Source organism: Centruroides vittatus, unplaced genomic scaffold (genome assembly GCF_030686945.1).
Source record: "Centruroides vittatus isolate TY-2023 unplaced genomic scaffold, ASM3068694v2 contig_1042, whole genome shotgun sequence".
Taxonomy (NCBI): domain Eukaryota; kingdom Metazoa; phylum Arthropoda; class Arachnida; order Scorpiones; family Buthidae; genus Centruroides; species Centruroides vittatus.
The window spans coordinates 199,766-217,325 of record NW_027120674.1 but is presented as its reverse complement, the minus strand read 5'-3'; the positions used below and the strand labels follow the sequence as shown (position 1 = coordinate 217,325).

At 28.7% G+C, this 17,560-nt stretch overlaps 1 protein-coding gene across 1 annotated transcript in view; it reads left to right on the top strand.

The window, feature by feature from the left end:
* PGAP2 (Post-GPI attachment to proteins 2) overlaps positions 1-17,560 on the top strand; it is a 47,733-nt gene that overhangs the window by 11,944 nt on the left and 18,229 nt on the right. Inside the window, exons 3-5 of the mRNA XM_067264089.1 lie at positions 1,437-1,543; positions 6,510-6,618; positions 11,527-11,657. Of these exons, the coding sequence (XP_067120190.1) occupies positions 1,437-1,543; positions 6,510-6,618; positions 11,527-11,657 (347 nt within the window). The remainder of the gene's footprint in view (positions 1-1,436; positions 1,544-6,509; positions 6,619-11,526; positions 11,658-17,560) is intronic.

Below are 17,560 nucleotides of genomic sequence, written 5' to 3'. Positions count from 1 at the left end.
TGGCTACTGTTGAAGTGCTTTTGAGAACTGTTGATTGAAAATATCGGCAACTCTATATCTTTACATGTGTAGTCAGTTTGTTATAATGCTTAGATTTTTCACATATTAGTTGCCCTTGCGCATAGACCATAGGCAATGAATTTTATGAATATTACCTTGTATAGACTTGCAGCCTATAGCAAAGTTTAAAGTTATTACCAGAAAAGCTGAGACTTAGTGTTCCTTCTGTTATGATTTATAAATGTGAGAGAGACTTCTCAATATTATTTCAATATTAATTTTTTTGAAAAACAAATAAGTAATAGATTGATTTTTTTAATGATGTGAAAGAGAAATAAACAGAATAAAATATAAATTTGCTTCTATATTAAATATTCTTTCTTTTTGGAACTTCTGGAATTTTTTTTATTAGTAGTTGATTAAGTACAGATGGCTGACTATATACCATTTACAAAGTTTCCAGCAGATTAAATACAAATACTAATATAACTAATATATATATATATATATATATATATATAATTTTAGAATAGCAGTTTAGATTATTAATTTCTTTCATTTATTATTTCATTACCATTAAAATTTCAGGTATTTCCATACAGAAAATAAACATTATCATGTCTAATTGCATTAGTTAGAATCAAATTATATTGTATTTTTTGATTTATAATTATTGCATAAAGCTGCATTCTTATTAATTAATATTTAACTACTTTTCTCCTCCATTCTTTAAAAAATTTTATTTTGTTTTAATTTAAATTAATAAAGCTTTCTGTCTTTAATACATATAAAAATTTTGTTGTATTTATGTTTGTTGTATAGACATTTGTTATATTTTGCTATAAGTACATTCCATTCTATATCTATTAAAGACAAGTGTTTGACATTTTATATTGCATTTTGTATGGTCTTCTCTAAATTTTTAAGAAAATATTGGCTTAATTTGTAGAATTTTGTCGGATGGCAATTAAGTTTAAAAATTAAATTGAAGACACAGTCTGTTTAAAAAGGAATCACCATTTATTCATTTTCAGTATTCCAGAATAAACTAAACTGTATTTCGGAATATTGAAATATACGGAATATACTGTTTAAACTTGTGTTTTTAATTGGATACTTTTTTTCTTTGTTTTTAAGGGAAGTTTTAATTTTGATGGCCAAGCAGCTTACAATGAAAGGTCAGTTGTCAAAAATTTATATTTGTATCGGAACATTGAAAGTGAATAAGTGGTGATTCCTTTTTCAACAGACTATGTCTTCAATTTAATTTTTAAAAATATTGGATATTTTGAGATGTGTTTAAATGTTCATCAAATCTAAATGAGATTTTAATGATATGGGAATTAAATTAATAGTTTAATTATTAAGTTAATAATTTATAGAAATTTTTTATTGTTATTATTCTGATTACTGATTATTCTGAACATTTTTTTCAGCTGCCCATGAAAAATTTTTTGTTACTTTTATGCTAAGTTCACTAACTTATATGCTCCTTTTGTGCTTATTGCCAAGAATTGCTTCTAAAGTCAAGATTGCTCCTATGGTAATATTGTTTATTTATATTAACTTTAATTACGATTAGTTTAAAATATAAAATATGAAGAATATTTTTTCAAATTACAGTAGAGAGTTGAAAATCGGAGTCAATTGGGGACTGGGGTTGTTCAGATTAGTGATTTGTTCGGATTACCGATTATGTACGAAAAAATATATTAACCTGTCCAATGATCAAATTTTTCTCCGTTGCGTGTCGCTTTGTGTTGAATTTTTGTTGATTTTAAGCCTAATGAAAATTTTTATAATAATAATCAAGGCTATTGTATTGTTAAAAATTATTTCTTTATTTTGTACAAACAAAATAAATATATTGAAGAATATAAAAACATGAAAATTATACTTTAGAAGTAAATCTAGTATCAAAAACGTTTGATTCAGCATGACACAGTCCGACTGAAAATCGTTCCGATTACCAGCGATTCCGACTACCGGGGTTCCGAGTAACGACTCTCTACTGTAGTTATAGTTATGGTTTTGGAATTTATTATAATTTATTTGTTGACTACGAATACAATATAGTGCTTCTGACGATCACTTGGCTTTTCTTCTCCCTGTTATTTAGTTGATCAACTAAATAACAGGGAGAAGAAAAGCCAAGTGATCGTCGAAAGCACTATATTGTGTTCGTAGTCAACAAGAATCAAGCGCAACACGGTTTCAAGTTATTAATCAAGCTATTGAAATAGAAACGACTGGCTTCAACCCTGAAAAATCATAAATCCAGTCAAAAGAACATGACCTATGTAGAGAAGATACAAGGTGAGATCACTAAGACTTTAACAGATCTAAGATACCCTAAAATACATCTTAAAGAGAAAACAATTTTGAGAATACTCTCTCTACCAAAATCAATTTCAGAAGTTATACCCACAAGAGATAGAATAAATATTAATTTTAAAATATTAAGATCTGCCATAAAGTTTAAGTATATAAAAATTAGAAGATTGAAACAAACCTTAAGAAAATCCTTAAAAGAATCCAGTACACAGAGCAACGACATACAAATTGAGGATAACAAGAATCATAAAAGAAATATAAAGAGGTACGCTGTTAACAAACATAAAAAACTAATAGAAAAGTTTGGATATCCAACAATAGAGGAAATGCAGGAATGGAAAAAATTACTAATTTAGAATAAAACAGAAGTTACAATACCTGAAGAAATATGCGAAATATTAGAAGATGGACTCGATTTCAACGGCCCTAACAAATGGGAAGTAATAGACATACTCCCTAATCTAGATCACATACTCAACGGCATGCCTGAAACAGAATCAAACTCTTTTAAGATAAATTTTAGTAATAAGATAAAGAAATATGTGACAAGAAGTAAAGGGAAGACAGTTATAAGAGACAAAAGTTATTTACAATATAGAACCAAAATAGATAAATTATATAATTTTTTAAATAATAATAATTTGGATATAATTAAAGCTGATAAATCTAAACAAATAATTATAGTAACCAAGGAATGGATTAAAATTAAAAAATTAGAAATAGTAGGAAATCCGAAATTTAGAGAATTGCCAATAGATCCAAAAAAAGTCATTTTTCTGGAATTAAAGAAAAGAGTTACGCTGTTACAAAAACAAAAAGAATTAGATGATAAACAAAAATGGTTCATGCCTAAACTGAATATCCAATTAAAAACCCACAAGATTGGTGAGAAAGTCAGGCCAATTGTAGATTTTAGGAATTCCACATTGTATAACCTAGAAAAATTTCTTAAACATGAACTGAGCCAATATCAAAATTCGTGTTACTCCATTAAAAACACCGATGAACTATTGCATGAACTGAAAAAACTTAACATTGAAGAGACATATAAAATTGCCAGCTTAGATATAGTGGACATGTACCCGTCGATAACATGGGATATAATCGAAAATAAACACACAACATGAAAAAAGAAAAAAAATAGATTTGATAGAATTTTGTTACTGTAGTAACTATTTTCAAATAAACGATAAATACTACACACAAGTTGAAGGTATCAGCATGGGGTCTGTTATAGGACCTAAATTGGCTGAGCTGATAATGATAGACATTGATAAACTGATTGATAATATAAATGGAATAAAATTTTACAGGAGATACATCGATGACATCATGATTATATATAATGAAACACAAGTAAAAATAGAGGAAATAATTAAGTTGGTAAATAATATAAGCGAAACTATACAGTTTAAAGTGGAAGAAGAAGATAACATAGAGCACAAGTTGAGTTATTTAGATATTACGATAAAACGAAGAGAAAATGAACTCGAGTTTGAAGTTTACAAAAAACCATGCACAATAAATACAACCATAAAATACAGCTCAAATATCCCTTTACATATAAAAAGGAACATTTTTACCATGGAATACAAAAAAATCAGAAACAGAACAAGTAAAATAATTAATACGCAAAAAAATATGCTGGAACTAAAGAAAAGATTCATCTTAGATGGCTATCCGAGATGATTACTTGACGCTTGGGAAAGAGAGCTTAACAATCCGGATATCATTATAAGTAAAAAAGAAAATTTAAAACTCCAATATGTTATGTTCCCATACATTAAAGGGCTATACGAAGAAATAAATAAAGAAACACAAAAAATTAATATCAAATTAGCACCCAAGTATGACAAGCTATCAGCCAGAATCAAAGCTAGGCAAACTGTTAAAGAAGGAGCACAACCAATAGAAGAAATGCGAAATATAGTTTACCAAATCCCATGTACATGTAGTACCAAAAAAGTTTATATAGGTGAAACAAAGAGACAAATGAAAATAAGACTGAAAGAGCACGTAGCAGATCTCAAATATCGTAGAATTAATTCAGCGTTCCTCGAGCATTGCACGATAAACAGTTGTAACATTGATCAAAATAACATAAAAATTTTACATAAAGAACCTAAAGCATATAATAGGAAGTTTAAAGAAAGTGTCGAAATTTTTAAGAGTCAGAACAGCATTAATAAATACCCAGGCGTTAAGATAAATGGAAATTGGCTAAAAATATTATAAAACATATTATAAGAATTAATATACACCAAAATCTTCAATCATAGTCACGAAAATACAACTTCGCATCAGTTAACCTCGGACACGAAAGAACATGCTAATGAGCACGACAGTTGAAGTGCCATGAAGCAAGAATCGGACATGATACGACTGAATAATTCAGACAGTTTAGTGTTGATTAGTGCATTGTGAATTGTGGTTCCTGCGACCTTTTTAAATTACCACGCCTGGAAATAATACTGATTTTAGTCGAAGTTTTAAAGTTAAAAAGTTTTTAAAACCAACGTTCTTAACGTTAGTTGTAAAATGCCACTGCCTGAAATATTGGTTGTAAAGTGTCATCGTCTTAATATTTAGTTGACTGAAGAGGGGCATATTAGGCCCGAAACGAGCTACATGCGCATGTAATGCTTGTCTCAACTAAATAACAGGGAAAAGAAAAGCCAAGTGATTGTCGAAAGCACTATATTGTGTTCGTAGTCAACAAAAATTGTTATCTAAATGGCGTTCGTTATGCTCCTGGCACTCTTCTAATCTTGAGCGAAGATTTCTCAGTACACGTTGACACAAAGCCTGAGATACGTTCCCTCTTTGCGAAATTAGCTTATTGGGGAATAACTCCTTTACGGCTTCAATTGAATCATTTGATGTGTGACAAGTGGCGCCATCTTGTTGAAACCATGTTCCTGTATTGAAGCCATGAAACTATTGCAAAGAGGGAACTAAAAAATTTGAAATCATCTCACAGTATCTCTCTGATTTCGCAAAGAGGTGATGTTAACTGGCCACCACACAGTCCAGACCTGAATCCTTTGGACTATTTCTTATGGGGATTTCTTAAAGAGAGAGTGTATGAAAATAAGCTGAGGACATTAACTCAATTAAAGCAGAATATCACAGCAGAAATGGCATTGGTATCTCAGGCTTTGTGTCAACGTGTACTGAGAAATCTTCACTCAAGATTAGAAGAGTGCCAGGAGCATAACAGACGCCATTTAGATAACATAATTTTTAGTAAATAATTTCCCAATAACCGTAGATTGAAAATAAAAACAAAACTTTTTTTGAACATTTTTTATTTTTAATTTATTTTACTTTTAAACTGTACTCACCCTTTCTGGACACCCTGTATATCAGGGGTGGCCAACTTTTGTGTACATAAGATCTACTTTTTATCTTAAAAATGTGTTGCGATCGACTTGTTGTCATAGGCATAGTCTAAGTGGGGAGGGGGAGGTGTGAAATACATACTATGTTTATACACTGTTTTAGTACGAGGTACACTGCTTATGAGTCGAGTCATAACTGCATGCATACTGTTGCGTTCGGTTACAAATATAATACATTAAGTCAAGACATCGTGAGTGATCGACCAAAATTGGCTTGGCGATCAACTGGTCGATCGACTTGTTGGCCAACCCTGCTGTATATAACTGTGGGTAACTGAATATGGTTATACTAATTTAATAGTACTGGAAACAAAGATCGGACAAAGGTCTGGTTAGTTTAACTGGCAATGCGACTGCACAGTCTCGCTTCAGGTCAATTCTTTTCTTCCAAAACGTTTCAAATTAATTATTAAATTTAGAAAGAGATGGTAACTAGTGCCTACCTCTAGTGCCAAATTACTTAGCATTTAATTATTAATAATAATACTAATATAGTCTGATATAATCTGACAATCATTTGGCTTTAATCTAGAATCTCTGCTTGCCTGTCTACTTATTATATTAAAGAAGTAGCACAACAAATTTTTTTAAGTTGAAAAAAGCATTCAAATTGTATTTTTGATTGTTTTACTTTTTGAGATCTTAAGAAGGCCAAAGATTATAAACGTTCTTATAGATTTGATAATTCTTTAACTTAATTTTTATTAATATTTAAAATTAATTTTCATATTTATTGAATCACATCATTGAATATAAATTATAATTTTCTTGCAGGAGGCAAAATCTCTTAATGTAAAGACATATTTAGGAATGGTGAATGTAATATTTTTTCTAATGGCACTTTATTTTTTCTTTCGTCATAATTGGTACTGTGAAGGAGGAGGTAAGCTTGTTACCTATATATTCACATTTATAATATTTATATATAAGTGAATTTATGTTTTTTACTGTATTTATCAACAGCAGAATATGTTTAAGTCAATTATAATATTTAATAAGCTTTAAAAAATATAAATACAGTGATACCTTGGTTTTCATAGATAATCCATCTAAAAACAATCGGTGAAATCCGAAACCAACAAAAACCAAGGCAATTATTTCCATATAAATCAATGTAAATCCAATTAAATCGTTCTGGACACTCCAAAATACATACCAAAAACACATTTTATAGAGAATAAATATAGTGTTTAATACTAAAAACAATAAGAAATGAATATAAAATAAATATAAAAGACTAATGTAAAGAATAAATGAACATTTAAAATGGCATTGGAAGAGTTGCTGACTCTGAAATCTTTCTTTAGTCCCATGACGGAGCTAAAAGGAAAGGAAAGCAATGGAATTGGCTGGATGCACCAGGTAATGCTCAATCAATAAGAAACAATACCACACTGAGCAGGAAAATGCTTGGGTCACTCTTTGTTTTTGCAAAATTAGCAGTGAGGCTATGTGGGCACACCAACAAAATCTGAGACAACTGACAAAAACCAAGACAAATTTTTCGTGGAAAAAATCGACAAAAACCGAAACCGACAATAACCAAAGTCTACAAAAACCGATGTCTTACTGTGTATTCTATACAGAGGTAGATTCAAATACATCAACTTTCTTTTCAAATGAGAATCATCAAGTACTAATCTTAATTTCCATCTTTAAAATACTACACAACATGAATTTAAATATAAACAAATTCAAATATTTTTTTGTATATTAACATCAAAAATTTTGTATCTTGTTTACTTTGTATTTAAATAATTTTCATTTAAGCACAAGGATTTAATTATTAAATTAATTATTTTTATTCTACATATAAGATGAATATATATTTTATCAATATTTTGTAAATGTCATGACATAAAGGCCTCACTTTTATTTGATATTACATTAGAAAAATGTAAATAGTGTTTAGGTTATATCCATCTATTGTAAAGAAAAAGTTCCCAGATTAATTTGTTTTTCAAAGTTTTAGTTGTTATTAAAACACAATATTATGCAAATCATAAATGTGAAAAAATAATAAAATTGCCTTTGATTTTTGTTTAAAATAATATATCAATATTTTGGAATGAGCAGTGGTGATATTCAGTGGGTTCGCACAGGTTTGGGCAAACCCGTTGTTAAAATTTTCAGTTTTCCGAACCTTGTTAAACACACGTAACATTTCTCAGTGGTTTTGTTTCTTTTAAAAAATATATTAAAATATATGTATTATACTCTGTAATACTACTAAACTAGAGCCTTATACCCCGTTTGCACCGAGCATTTCAATCTAGATTGTGAGCAAGGTTGGGACTATGCCTTGGTGTGATCTCTCTTGACCGTTTCAATCTCAACTGAAACGAGGTTTAATCGCGATTGATTCAAGAGTTTTTGAAACTAGATCCAGTCATAAGAGAGATCCCACAATCTCACGTGTGCGAGATAATACAAGATGGCTGTGGAACACGTGTCGGGCTATGAACAGCGAAATAAAAAGGATATTGTATTTCGAGAAATGATGACATCTGTCTATTATGAGCAGTGCCATTTGGGGTGAAAAATTTCTCTGCCTGAAAAGAAAAGAAAAAAAAAAGGTTGACGGCACTAATATACTGTTGTTACCTGGTCTTTTCCCAGGTCTCGTTACGTTCAAAATATGCCACTGATTATTAGATATATCGCAAGAAAAGGTATTGTATTTATTTCTAGCCAAAACTTCCATTTCGTTTGTCGGTGATTGTCAGGGAAAAATTTTCTGCTAGCGAATCCTTTGTTAAATATTTCAAATATCACCACTGGCAATGAGGTAATTCTGTTGTCATGGAAATGGGCCATAAAGCCATTTGCAATAATGGTGTATTTTTCATATTTCGAGAAGAATATTAAAAGAAAGCAACAACATTCTCAAGCAAAGAAAACTGTACTTAATGTTTATGTGTTTATGGAAACTACTAGATACATACAAACAAATCAGTTAGTGAAATCATCAATATAACAACTGAAATTGGTATTTCAACAAATATAATCTTCAGATTGAAGAAGGAATTTGAAAGAAAAGGCAATTTATTATCACTGAAGAAGAGAATAAAACAAAATGAAATTAGTGATTATTAATCCATGTATAATGATTGTTTTAAAATTACCATTTTAAAACAAAACAAAACATGAAAGTTTATAAGTATCTTTTTTGCTATTAAGTAAATAGCAAAAATATTGATTAGTAACAACAAATGATAAAACTTAATCATTAGAAGTCGTTTATGCTCATCGATATCAAATTGACAAAATTTTAGAAGCCAGTTTCATTGTCCCAAGAATCCCATCTGACTGTTGTGAGCTGAAGTAGATTGAATTAACGTGGAGTCAAAGGACATGTACCTCGTCCAAACTCAATCAGGAAAATTGCTGACATGAAAACACTTTTGGAAGAAAGGATAAATGCTGTTATGCCCAAAGTATGGAGAGACTGTATTTATCACATGTAGAATATCGAAGAAAAATTCTGGGTGGTTGACTGCTCACTGGATCAAGAACAACCTTTTTTAATCATTAACATTACAGAAGAATCTACTGACTCAGACAAGAAGCTGCAGAAATCAAAAGTTTTCCGTAAACATTCAGCAGATTTGTCACTATTGAAAAGGCCCTTTTTAGGGCCATAAATTTTGAACAAAGAGTGAACCAAATTGCTAGAAAATTAAGTTATTATTCAAAAAACATTTGTAAACTAAGAATTATAAGTATATTCTAAAGACTATTAAATTTACGTAAAATGTAACATAGGCCTTTCCAAACAGAATAATAATTGCAACAAACAGTCACATACTTTGGCTAGTTATGATAAATCCAAGATGAATTGTAGTGATATGTTAGATTGACATAATTATATAGAAAACCAAGCCTGAATTATTTTAATCAAACGATAGAACCAGATTAAATGTTGGTCTAGAACTCAGCTAAGTAATAATATAGATATTATGTAATTTGGACTAAAGGTATGTAGCTATGTTGTCATCTTGTATTAAATTTAATTAGAAATTATTCTGGAAGAAAAAATTGATCTGGAGCATGACTCAAACCTGCCATTTCTGTTCACTGTGCAGATTTATTTCCAATTAATTTTCTATCTGAACCTCTGTTTGATATTTGCTTCCAGATACCAATTAATTTTGATATATTGCCAAGTAGATATGAGTTTTGAGACAATTGAGATTGATCTTCTCTTTTAAAATAGTCTAAATTATTTCTAATTAAATTTTATACAAGATGACAATGTAACTACTTATTTTTTAGCCCAAATTACATAATATCTATATAATTAATTAGCTGAATTATAGCCCAATAGTTAATCTGACTCTATCATTCGATTATTAATATAGATTTTACTTTAAATTTGTTAAAAAATTAGTTTATTCATTTTTAAAGTCAATTGATATTATATAACTAAATTTAGTTTCTATTATTTGATACATCAATATTTAAACAATATTTTGCTCTCAATATTCTTTTAATTGTATGAACTTTACTAAAGTTAACATTGTGATGACAACAAATGGAGATTCATAAGCATAGTAGGAGAGAGGAGGTAGTTAAAGAGAGATATTGATAGCTTTCCAAATGAGGGGAAATGGATGCCAACTAAAAAATAAAAGATGATGTCCATGCTAAAAATGTGTGAAAAAATATGCAGAGTTTTAGATTTAAATTTAAATGCGATATTCCATTTATCTAATGTTTGTTAAAAATTTGTGCTGGGAGTAGTACTGTACATAAAAATCTGATGTATGCACATTTTGAAAAATCTGGACGTTAAAAGTATTTGATGTTCAAATGTTCTGTTTGGTAATGAATTTTGTGTGGAATCCCAATGATGAAGCACAGTTTCAAAAGCACTTTGTTTTTTCATCAATGTTTTTGTATGTGAGTGCTTCAAGTAAAGCTTTTTTGCTTTCTTATTGAGAAGATGGTGTGGAATGGTTGCTTTTAATTATTAAAAATCCTATAAAATAAAAATAAAATTCTAAAATTTATTGTATAATACAGGGCTTCTTAAACTTTTTTATTCATGACCCCATTTATGATTGTGATTTTTTTCACTCCCCCCCCAAAATATATATATAAAGTACAGATATATAAATATTTTGCAATATACATATGAAATACAATGAAAATATACATATATATTGAAGATCAGTGCTGTAACTAGCCATTCCTGTGCCCTGTGCAAGAATTAGCATTTAGGCCCCTTAATTAATAAGGTTTGGTAAAATAATAAAGCAAATACATGCATTTTGGGGTTTCCTTTCAAGTGGGCCCTGTGCAGATGCACCTGTTGCACCTGCCTAGTTACGGCACTGTTGAAGATATATACAAATTTGCGAAAACAATAATGGTGTACTACCACAGTTCACTCTTGTGTTACAATGGAACAGAGACAACTGAATACACTGAAAAGCAACCAACACTACACTAGTTCACACTACAATCAGTGTTGCTGAATCGTTGTCTCGCTGCACCATAAGTGACACAAAGTGCAACTCACGAAACCTACATCACAAAGCATGCCATTTTCAAACTCACAAATTATTTTCAATATTTTGCATTAAAATCTCGTGACCCCAAGATTTTGCTAAGCGACCCATAGTTTAAGAAGCCCTGGTATAATATAATAAATTTCTGATATGAAGTAATTTTAATTTAATTATGCAGTCATATTATTTGAATAACAATAATAGTTATTTTAATAATAACTTTTTAATAATTGCTTTTTTGATTAATAAATTAATTTTATTTAAAATTTTTTTTCCAGTTTACACATTGTTTGCCATCTGTGAATATATTGTCGTAGTATCAAATATGGGTTTTCACATGACTGCTTATTGGGATTTTTCCAATCAGTTCTTGATAATAACTCCAGAGGAAGGTATCAGTATACACAAGGTTAGGTGACGTTCTGCAGAGGCAACTGAATCTCAAAATTCAGTTTTTGTTAATATATTTGTTATCCCTGAAGGATCTGGATGTGATTTATTGTGATATATCATTTTATTAATATTATTGATTAGAATCTGAGAATTCTATTTGTTATAAGTTAGTTTTTATTAAATATGAAAATTTTTTAAAGCAGAAACATGTGATACATAATGTTCCAGTTTGTTAGTTATGGATATGAAAAATACTAACATATAAGATTTACATTATTTTCATATATTATATTATTATATTTAATAGTTTTATATAAAAAATAATAATGAAAAGTGATCAAATTTACAAGAATTTTATTTCTAAATTTCATTTTATTCAAAATAATAATAATGAAAAAAGTTTAATCGATCAAATGGAACAATATTGTTTCAGTTTAAATTAAATGTTTAGTTTTTAAATTAATTTTTTATTGAACATTTTTATGAAAATATGAATATTTATATTGCTGAAATTGTTGGAAAAATATTTTAAAAGATTTATTGCTAGTTTATATTTTAAATTTAAGAAATGCTAATCATGTATTGGAAACTTTTAGTCGAATTTGAATGACGGTTTATTACGCTAACTTTTAAGAAATTTCTTTCTCGTACATAATCAATATTAAATTTATTTAAATGCTAATAAAATTTATTCTTAGATTAGTTATTGAATTAACAACATTTTACACAAAATAAGTAGAAAGTTTAATAAACTTTGTTTATTTTGTCTAAAATGTTATTAATCAATAAGAAATAGACAATAAGTATTTAATTATTTAATATTCACGGAATTTAAGTACCGAATATCGTGTATTATAAAAATTTGAAATAATTTTCATTTTTTTCATACTAAATTTAAATGACAACATGCACAAATTGCACAGGTATTTTAAATTGTTGTAAATAAATTTTAAATATTTTGAATTAATTTACAACAAAAGAATTATAATGAATTTAGAGTTTTTATATTATATCTTTGTAATAATTAATATAAGAAATTCAGTAATTCTTGAAAATTTTGTCTATTTATATTTTTGCTATACATAAATATTTTATATAAAATAACCAAATAATGACAATATCGTGATGAATTATTATTAAAAAAAAGTATATTAAGATACAAAACTTGATATGACACTTTAAAATGATTGATGTTAAGTAATTTTAAAATATATACATACAGGAACTCCTCACTTTACGACAGAGTTCCGTTCTGACAACTACGTTGTTAAGCGAATTGGTTGATAAGTGAGGAGCTTGTGTCGGGAATATAGGATCGTTGTAAAATTATACAAATTATGCAACAAACTTCAAATTTATTCATAAAAAGATATTATAGTACACTATTAGCATATTATAGTACTATAAGACAATTATAGTACTCGCAAGCCTATTATAGTACGCTTAGTGCGCATGTCATCATTCGCCACTGATCGACACTCAAGCCGAGAAAGGGGATTCCCCGAATTGCAGGTCGAAACTCGATCGGTCGTAAGTGCGAGTGGTCGTTAAGCAGATAGGTCGTAAAGTGAGGAGTACCTGTAGTTAAGTTTGTCTAATTATTTTATTATAAACATATACCAGTATATGCCAATTATAAGAATATCAAAAATTCATAATTTTGTTATATATATAAAATACAGAATAAAAATAAATAATGTATGATATCAAATATTAGTTTTATTTCTTATGGTAGTTATATATGAAAATTTAGAATCTTATTTTAAAAAAATATACGTACAGTGTTTTGTGATAAGTGAGTAGAAAATCTTGTACATTAATCTTCTGATTTTGATATTTGATATATCTTTCTAAATGCTAAATTCCAACAAACTATATTCAAAAGATATGTTTTAGAACATTTTTAATACAGGCATATCTCACTAATATGGCAAGTTGGGTTCAAGACCACCACCATAAAGCAAATTACAATATTTTTATTCTACTTGCTAGTGCATATAAATCCATTAAAAACATATTTACACTGTCATTTATTACGTATGCAATAATAGTAGATCTAAAAATAATTATTCAAAAGTATTTTATAAGTAATGAATACCCTGGAAATTCTCTTAAGAGTGAGGCGAATGCTGAAAATAATAAACACAAATATAATTGAAAAGTGCCGTGTTAGCCAAGCACTCCAAAGCAGTGTCTTAAAGCAAGGTATATCTGTATACTAACTGAAGATTGAATTACATTTAAAGACATTTTTAGAAAAGGACTTAGTTAAATAATAGCATAAAGAAATTGTATCTACGCCTTACATTTTACTGGAACAAAAATATTAAAAAAAAGAAGAAAATTTTTTATTTGTATGTGCTGCTTTGCCAATGTAAATATATTGGCGAAGCAATAATTATTTTCACATAAAGATTAATGAACGTTGATAATTAGAGATCAGTTTAGATGTATTTTATGATATAAAAATGAACAATTATTTTTTATAAAATTAATATTACATTTTATAACTAAAAAATGAAAGTTATTTACTATAAAACTTAAACATGTGTATTATAAAGATTTTAAAATCTACATAACTTAATTCTAACTTTAATAATGATTTGCAATTCAACATAAGAAAAGTTTGTGTACAATATATTGAATGTCTATATTAGAGATGCTTACTGATATCAATTTGATATCAATGAATGACACAGTTCAATATCTATTATATCTCTAGTGTATATATCAATTTATGTTCTATAATTCAAATATTTATTGTTATTTGATCTTACATTTGTAGAAATGTATCAAAAGCATAACTATGTATACTGAAACACTTAAAGTATTAATTCTAGTTTCAGAAGACAAAAAATTAAATATTGCTTAATACATTGATACATTCAAAATCAGACAGCATATAATATTTGAATAATAACTTTATTTATGATATGATATACCTCTAGTTTATATGCACTTCTACAAATATGAATCGGTCAAATCAAGGACTTCATATATTAAGATTATTTATTTTTTGTTATCAATTTTTAATATCTACAGTATTTTGAAGGGTTCTCAGCCGATTATCGTAATAAAATGGATCAAGTTTATGTGGAAGAATCTTATACTGAGGTAAAAACTAGTGAAGAAGTGTTTAGTGTCCAGGAATTACAAAGATGCGTTGTGAAACTTAAAGTGAAATCAGCACCAGGTATAGATAATATTCCTAATAAATTAAAAGTTTACCAGTATCTATACTTAGTTATCTTGCAAGACAATATAATGGCTTTTATTCAGGAGTAGTAGTTCCAGTTGACTGGAACAAAGTAATATTCTTCATGTTATACAAGAAAGGGGAAAGGTTAATACCTGGCAATTACCGTCCCATTGCATTATTACCGACGTTTCGTAAGCTGTTTACATCAGTGCTGCTTTCCAGGTTTATTGCATGGATTGATAGAGAAAATCTTAGGAATCCCACGCAGTTTGCCTTTGTCAAAAAAGGTGGGACTCAGTTAGCTCTATTTGTGTTAATGGCCATTGTACAAATTCAGCTGTATAAGAAGAGACAGAAAGTTTTCGCCTTATTCCTAGATATAGAGAAGGCATATGATGCAGTAAATATTAAAAACCTTCAAAATAAAATGCGATACTATCAAGCGGAGACTTTAATGGTAGAAATGATAGGATTGTTATTTGGAAGCTATGAAGCGACTATTAGACAAGATGACATGCAGTGGGCGCCGTTTAGGATAGATCGTGGGCTGTTACAGGGTGACCCATGGTCCCCCCACCTCTTTAATTTTTATACTTTTGATTTAAATAACAGTTTTGAAAGGGAAGAGGATGGATTCTTGATTGAAGAAAATATAGTTCACTCCATTGTCTATGCAGATGATATTGTGATAATCGCCCCCACTGCTGCTGCTCTACGGAGGAAAATTCAGCAAACAATGTTATATTTTAATAAATTAAAATTGAATATTAATCCGAAGAAATCGGCTATCATGGTGTTTAGAAATGGTTCTAAGCTTTCAAAGAGGAACATGTCATTTTATATTAATAAAGAGGAATTAAAAATAGTCAATGAAATAAAGTTTTTAGGGGTAATCTTAACCCCTATGTTGTCCTTTGAAAAACAAGTCAAGATGTCACTGGTCAAGGCAAATAAGTTAATAGGAAGTATAGGAATGTTATTTTCAAAAATTAAATTAAAAAACACCCAAACGCAATTTAAATTGTTTAATTCAATAATTGTAAATGCAACAAGCTATGCAGCCCCAATTTGGTGTTTGCCAAAATATCAGAAGTTAGAGGCGATTCAAAATAAGTTCATACGGAGAGTGTTTTTACTGGACTATAAAATCCCTGGAAGTATACTAAGATTAGAGTTGAATAGATTCAGAATGACGTCAATGTTGGTTAAGAGATGTGTAAAATTTTTAATGAAGGTGAGAGACAGTGGGCAGCTGTTATTTAGTCTTTTGAACCAATTATATAGGAAATCATTACGAACAGAATCGAGAAAGAACTGGGTAAGTCACCTGACTAGAGTAATTAATAATTTTGGATTTTCGATGGGCCCGTTTATACACCTTCCGGAGATTAGTGAAGATTTATGTAAACAGCTTACTAGAAATGTAATGGAGAATTCATTGATACTTGATGTGGAGGATATCCGGACACGAAAGATGCCGAATTCATATAATATAATACTGGACTACCCTAATATTAATAATTACATGTTGTTTAATCTCCCCTTTGGTGTTAAGAGGTTCTTCGTCCAGCTTCGCCTTAATAATGATGTAATAACGATTGAAAACAAGATTTATATCTATTCTAAAATTGAATGTCCGAGGTGTTTAGAAAACTTCTCTAAATTTCATCTGGTCTGTGGATGCGAAAAAGCAATAGTCCTAAGACAAAGTTTCAATTTAAATATTTTAAATGAGTGCTCCTCGGAAAAAGAAATGTATATGTTTTTTCATGTGGCTAAGTTAAAATCTATTTATAACTTGTATAATTTTGTTAAAAAAATTTGTAACTATATAACTGCTTATTTAATGAATGTTGATCATAACTCCCCTTGTAACAGGCCAAGGCCTATTACAAATAAAGATGAATTGAATTGAAAAAAAAAAAAAATTGAATTTTTAATATCATTAATGATATTAACAGTATTCAGCTATTTACAGATTAATATAAAATATTATAAATTTTTAAAACATTAAAAATTATTGATTTTAAATAATCTGAGTTAACTTTTTAGAGATATGTTGAATGCTAATAATTAAATACATTAATTAATTTAATTACTAGTATCCAGTATATTAAGTTTTAGTATTCTGTTCTTAAAAATTTCTTAAATTGAACATGTTAAACTACTATATTAAAATTTTGTTGGAATTTAGCATTCAAAAGAATGATATATATGTTACTAGCATTGTTATTTCAGATAATTGTTCTTCATTAGTTCAAAGAAATTTCTACTACACAGAAATATTGTAAGTACAGCACATTATTTTCACTACAGAGAAATAATGTGCTGTATTTACAATATAAATAAATTGTTAAATTAATAATTTTTCTAATGATGCTAATAGGTTTAAGGCAATTGATTGTTTTTTTTAGTTTGGTGCTGAATTATAAATATCAGTTCAGAAATCTTTAAAAAATTTTGGTTAATGTTACCTATGGTTCCAAGATGGTGGCTCGTCCGATTCCAGCAAGGAAACAGTGGGGACGCACGTCCTAACCTAACCTATTCTAATAAATTTGTTGGTAGTAATGATTATGGTAATTTATTAGAATAGGTTAGGTTAGAACGTTCGTCCCCACTGTTTCCTTGCTGGAATCAGATGAGCCGCCATCTTGGAACCATAGGTAACATTAACCAATAATTATATAAATAAATATAAATTGTTAACTTTGATTCAT